The sequence below is a fragment of the Austrofundulus limnaeus genome, unplaced genomic scaffold, assembly GCF_001266775.1.
Source record: "Austrofundulus limnaeus strain Quisiro unplaced genomic scaffold, Austrofundulus_limnaeus-1.0 Scaffold131, whole genome shotgun sequence".
NCBI lineage: Eukaryota > Metazoa > Chordata > Actinopteri > Cyprinodontiformes > Rivulidae > Austrofundulus > Austrofundulus limnaeus.
Window position 1 is genome coordinate 348,941 of NW_013952533.1, and position 1,456 is coordinate 350,396.

General features: G+C 39.2%; 1 protein-coding gene across 2 annotated transcripts in view; it reads left to right on the top strand.

Moving 5' to 3' along the window:
* Nucleotides 1-1,456, top strand: part of akap13 (A-kinase anchoring protein 13) — a gene marked incomplete in the record, with an annotated part of 138,567 nt that overhangs the window by 56,726 nt on the left and 80,385 nt on the right. For both annotated transcript variants that reach the window (XM_014015552.1, XM_014015551.1), the window contains 1 exon segment: nt 627-810. In XM_014015552.1, the coding sequence (XP_013871006.1) occupies nt 627-810 (184 nt within the window).

Genomic DNA, 1,456 nt, shown 5'->3' on the forward strand with positions numbered 1-1,456 from the left:
TGTGTGTGTGTGTGTGTGTGTGTGTGTGTGTGTGTGCTCATGAATCTCTGTTATTGTCTTGAAGGGTGCTTAAAGGGGATCAGTTTCAGTGTTTTATGGTGTTATTAGGATGTTTACTGATATAGTGGGCCAATAATGAACTGAATTGAAATAGAAAATTAAGAGCACATTTGTTGTTCACCTGACAGTATAGTTACAGTATATTTGATGGCAGCATAATTCTTTTAGTTGCCTTGATTTGCTTTAGTTTCTAAAACGAAATATTGTTTTAAAAGTGTTTCCACACTCAAGCTAGGTTTTAATATTGGGCATTTTATCTAATTTTTTGTACTAAACGGAGAAATACCCACGTGGTTTGTTTTTAAAGAAAATTGCAGACAAATAAGTGGTTTTATCACTTTGTAAATGTGAAAATGTCAGTTGTTTGACTGAATGTGACTGTGGATGTTTTGCTGGTTGGCAGCGCTGTCTTGTTGCCGAGCTGCTGCAGGTGATGGCATGTTTGGCAGCCGCACTGCATATCGGTTCCCTGGACTAGCTGCAAGCATCCTTCCCTCTGCTTCGTTGTTGTGTTTTGTTGGATCTGTACTTAATTGTGCATTTGTCATCTTCTGTCTCCTCCACAGAGTTGAGTCCTCAGGAGACTCTGCTGCATTTCTCGGCCCGTCGAGGCCTCTCTCGGGTTACGCGCTTTTTGCTGCGACAACCTGGAGCCAGAGAGGTCCTTCAGTTGGTCAACAAAGAGGGCGAGACCCCATCTGCTGTCGCGGCATCACGAGGACACCACCACCTCCAGGAGCTTCTTACAAAGTAAGGGCAGTAAGAGAAAAAGTTGTCAGAGCTATAAAAAAAGAAATACAATTTGGTGAATACTTCAGTGGTGGGCACAGTTCTGCTCATCCACTAAAATAATATCATCAACATATTCCTAATGTATTTAATAATATTGACTTTTACATGAAGCAGTGACACTCTCAATACAGCAGGGCTATAAACATATCCATATCAAGCAGTCTGCTTGGTGTGACACCATCTCTGAGTCTGGGATAGTTACGTTCACGTTCAGTCATATGCAGTCCAGAATATCTGATTCACAGTTTACAGGCAAAAACAGACTTTAATATACATTTTAAACAAAAAAATGAGCAAAGATTTGTCAAAAAAAAACTAAAGTTCATACTTAAAACTATTGCAAATGTCAGAAAATGTAATTTTTGAAACTTTACTAGCATTCTTTGCAGCTAAAACGTGATTCAGTCACAGAGATGATTTCCTGAGTTTGTTGAAAATTCAAAAAATGGAACAAAGACACATCTTTGCTTTAATCTCGGGCATACAAATATTCTTTCTTTTAGTGTTTTGGTGTGGTTTGTTGAGTGTGGATGGACAAAGTAYACATATGAGCGAGGGCCTCGTATGCCCATTGCTCTTCCTAAAAAGACACTGAGCTTTATTC